Source organism: Leptonotus elevatus, chromosome 17, assembly GCF_054856555.1.
Source record: "Leptonotus elevatus isolate MCC_2025b chromosome 17, RoL_Lele_1.0, whole genome shotgun sequence".
In the NCBI taxonomy this organism is placed as follows: Eukaryota; Metazoa; Chordata; class Actinopteri; order Syngnathiformes; family Syngnathidae; genus Leptonotus; species Leptonotus elevatus.
In genome coordinates, this window is record NC_141255.1 from 3,833,604 (window position 1) to 3,838,165 (window position 4,562).

A 4,562-nucleotide genomic window follows, 5' to 3' on the forward strand; every position below is an offset into this window, starting at 1 on the left:
TTTTTTTTCTTGTTCAGAGCAAGCAGAGGGCCATTGACTGTGATATTTACATTCTAAGTGCCGTCCCGTCCCTCCTGGGTATGAAACACAGTGGCGGTTGTTGAGTGAAGGTGAGAATGACTATTACTGATGAAGATGGAGCACTTTAGCTCCCTGCAGGCTAGTCAAGCTCCAGTAAATGCGTGTTGTGTGTAATATTTGTATCAACCTTAAATATCGTCTCTATGGTCAAAAGGTGGAAACTAAAGCATAAAAATGGATCCAAAAATGCACAATGAACATCCATTTTCACAAGCATCGTGTGTTTGTAACTTGCAAATGCTCGCTCGGGGTCAGAGGTAACGGCATAAACCCTCCATTAGTTATTTCGTGCTCATGAGTATCGGACATGTGAATTGAACCAGAGTATAATCCATTCAACACTTGTCGAATGACTCGGCAAAACACTGCTCCATGAGGTCGCTGCTTTAAAACAACACTCTTCTACTTTTTTTGGGGGGGGAGGGGGGGGCATGATTCCAATAACAATACTATTGGTTTACATCAATGATCTAATCATCAGCTGCAGCATGAAAAATGCATTCAGGATTCAGTGTTGCCATTGTTCTTTTCAACAAAAAAAAAACCACAAGTCCATGCCAAGACTATTGCTATTGGGGTAAATCATGAGAACATTTCTATTGATATAAAGAGTAAGTATACGGGAGAAAACGTCTTCTGCCCAAGTTGCTAAAGTTTCAAGGCTGAGTTTCTCCACGCATTGGCAAAGCGCTCTCCGTTAAGCGAGTTAGCAAACCGAGCCATTCCTCATTCGAGGCAGCAAATTTGGCATGTGACAAACAGCCCCGCCGTCCCCTCTGTTAAGTCACTTAGCGCGGTTGTCAGGGGGGGGGAAGAGGGGGCTGTCTTTGTCCCGCCAGACAATTGAGTAAACTCATTTTTCATCCCGGGAGCGTTTTAAATGATTCCGGCTTTTCAGGCCTTTCACAATGACAGATGCTTGCGACCTTGTCCAAATAAGTCACCTTCGAGCTGCCGCAGCAGGACAGGACGTCCCAAATATCTGCTATTGGTTTATTTCTAACTCAAGTGGACTGTTTTTCATTTGCTTGAGCTACTTTTATTTTTTCTCAATATAACGTTTGAATTGAATACATGGGGATTTTTTCGAAGTTGGATGATGCCTGGGGAAATAACCCAACGATGGGTCAAAAATGGACCGATCCTCTCCTTGGGTCCATTTGACCCAATTTTGAGTCAAGAAACGGGTCTTTCGGGATAAAACGACTCAAAAATATTGGTCGGATGCTGTACTTGGGTCGACTATTTGGGTCATTTTGTATAGAACAACCCAGAAAGTTGGGTCAAATTGACCCCTAAAACGGATCGGTCCATTTTTGATCCATAATTGGGTTACTTTTGACCCAACTGTTGAGTGTAGAGTGTACAATGCAGGATGAGTAGAAAAAAAGTTGGCAATAGCGATTTGTTATTAACAGTTCCTGGTGATAATTTATTGTACATTTGATTTTCAACAAAGTTGAAGTGGCCCAGTTTTTTTAATTTTGAATATGTGTTTGTCCTAAATTGAAACTAAGGAGGATTTTTTATAAACATAAGAGAGTACATGTCATCAAGCACTCCTTTGCAGTCAAGTTGGTGGATAGAGAGAGAGGGGGGGGTGGGGGGGGGGGGGCACTTTAGTGGAGGAAAGAGTGTGTGTGATTGAAGTGCAGTGGCAGGCTTTTTTTTTTCTTTTTTTTTTTGCTGGTAAGGGGAGGAATGAGGGAGGGGCCATCCAGTGAGACCTGCCTACACACACGCACTCACTACACACTTGGGATCTTGAGACACTCCAGATAGAGACATCACCCCTCTTGGACCTCCTTCTCAAGGACTTCTGCATCCCTAAATGAGGTGCTCCGCAGCTGCAAAGGGGCTGCCTCCTAACTTTCGGAGACATTTAAAGGAGGAGGAGGAGGAGGAGGAGGAGGAAGGGGGGGGGGGCACTTCCTGACCGAGTTGGATCTGGAACTGATTAGAGCAAAGACGCATTTGGTGCTGCCGATATGTAGCTGAGAGGAACGTTTGAGATGGGAAGAAAGATGCTTTTCCTGGAGGTAAGGGCCAAAAACATGAAGATGTCAAGAAACGCAATACAAATTTGAGCAGGAATTTTATATGACATTTCTGTATTTGTTTTGTTTGAGTGCGGCCTCGCTCGAGCCGTGTTAAGTGCTCTCTCGTGCACCCTGCGACACCCATTTGGCCCTAAAATAACACACTTCGGCAGTGAAGGAGTGATGACCTCGGCCTTTGAACTCCACTATTTCATGTTTTTCCTCAATCAATGTGGAACATTTGCTTTACTTGCATCAGCATTTGCTTCCAAGTTTGTCCTCATCAGCTACGAATATCTGGTCGAATATCGGCATTGAGGTAGTCAACTTTATGTGCGGAGAACTTCGAAAGAATAAATGAAACAAAAGTAATGTTCATACAGATCACACAAAATGATCAAATAATAAACTACTCAGTGTTTTTTTTTTTTTTTTTTTTGGACCAACCTGAATCATGACACCTGTTTTTATAATCAGCATTAAGATTTATGTTCAAAATAACTTTTTGACCTCGTCAGTCCAACGTCAGCGGGGAAGGAGAGACCCCTCTAAAAGTGTCAGTCAAGCGGGGGAGGAGCGCGCAGTTAACCGTTAGCCGACTACATCTGGCCCGTGTTTACACAGGGCCAATGTTGTGACTCCTAAAAAAAAATATATATATATATATTTTTTTAAATTACGTGCGCTCTCATTCGGCCAACCTTCCCCTTGTGACGTCCCCTGCCGGTGCCTGGCAATTTCTGTTTGTGTTTTCCCCCGAAAGACAACCATTGTGTTATTGCCAATGCGAGCTAGCCATGTCGGTCGGGGGCCGAGGAATCTACAACATCTCAAGGTCTTTTGTGTCTAAATAGTGTTTAATATATACTGTATGTATATATATATATATATATATATATATATATATATATATATATATATATATATATATATATATATATATATCAATAAAGAAGGGTTAAGAACAACAAGGTTAAAAACCCCTGTCACATGAAAATACATTTCCCCTTTTAACACAATTGCCTCTTTCAGACCTCACATTTAAAATATTTTGTCTAACAGGAAGATGCAATGGCCTTATGTGTTAATAAATACATCCCACATAGTCAATGATGAGGTGCCACAAAATAGACTTAAATCATCTATTTGTGCTGATGACTAGTGTTAACTCGTTTACGCGAGATAGCGGTGCGGAGTGGGTGGAAAGAGAATTCTCCAGGGTGATAACATTATCTATCGGACCATAAAACTTGATAGATTAGGGCACAGAAGAACAAAGCGACATTCAAATACTCCTTTGTCTCCAAGCGGGAGTTTTGGTTTGGTCTTTAACAGCATTTCTAACGTGTTTTGGGGCCCTGGGCTTTGATGGAACTGTATGCTAATAGCGAAAATGCTAATACTTGTCCATCCTCGTTTCTTTGATAGCCTGAAGGGCGACAGACATTTATAATGGGTGGAAACGGTTCCCCCTGTTCTGTCTGAAATGCTTTACGAATCCAATTTTTCCATTCACAGGGTCTTATCTAAAAGCTGTAGACAAGCATACTTGGCCTGGCAATTTCAGCCATCCAAGCACTTTTTGTTTTGCCAATAGAGGCCATCGAGATCCTCACGACCCAGATAGTGCCGCCCTCATACATGTAAAAGATCACACCTACGCATGCTCTGCGGTGCTAATGCGAAGCATCTGTTTGCCCCCAAACAAGTTCTGTTCAGGTTTGCATGTGAAAGACTGCGTTTACATACAGTTAATATTCGGGCTAAGGCAGTCCTTCTCAAATAAAGGGGGCACGGTGCGATGCCGGGGGCGTGTGACCCCCAGGAACTTGGATTTTTTTTGTCATGATAAAATAAAGTGTAATTGCGCATCTGGTACAGTAGGTGGCAGTGGTGCTGTCATTGACAAAGAGTGTGCAAGGACTATCAGCTTCTCTGCAGAGGTGCACTTACAAGAATTATATAAATAAATGATACTATTTATAGTCACGGCACAGTTAGGGGAGTGCGAAATATTTTCTTCCTCCTGTGGCCGATAACAAAAAATAATTTAGAAGCACCGGGTTAAGGTCAAAATTCCGCTTTCTGAAATATTCGGGATAACCCGCCTACATGTTTGAGCGGGACAGAGTTACAGCATTGTGGCCGCGAAGCACGGATGTAAATACACACGATGGCATTTTCGCCGTAACGACAGAAAATAACGTGAGAATTTCTTCTTTTCCTTTCGGCTTTTCCCTTCGCCGTAGTGAAATCAATGTACAGTATTCAAGCGAGTATATCAGGATGTCTTGCAAATAGAAATAAGTGGGAGGAGTGGGGAAAGAGAATTCGCAGAAAGCAAACTAAAGCCCCGTTCATCGAAAGTGTTCCTGTGACTGAATACTGCTGAAGGCAGGAGACAATTCCTCTTCGAGTCCGAATGTGCTTGAAAACCTCTTT

General features: G+C 42.5%; 1 protein-coding gene across 1 annotated transcript in view; it reads left to right on the plus strand.

Annotated features, from left to right (window-relative positions):
* Positions 1–2,015: 2,015 nt before the first annotated feature.
* Positions 2,016–4,562, plus strand: part of LOC147159307 (prickle-like protein 1) — a 10,777-nt gene continuing 8,230 nt past the window's right edge. The window contains exon 1 of the mRNA XM_086058038.1: positions 2,016–2,120. Within this exon, the coding sequence (XP_085914164.1) occupies positions 2,094–2,120 (27 nt within the window). The 5' untranslated portion in view covers positions 2,016–2,093. The remainder of the gene's footprint in view (positions 2,121–4,562) is intronic.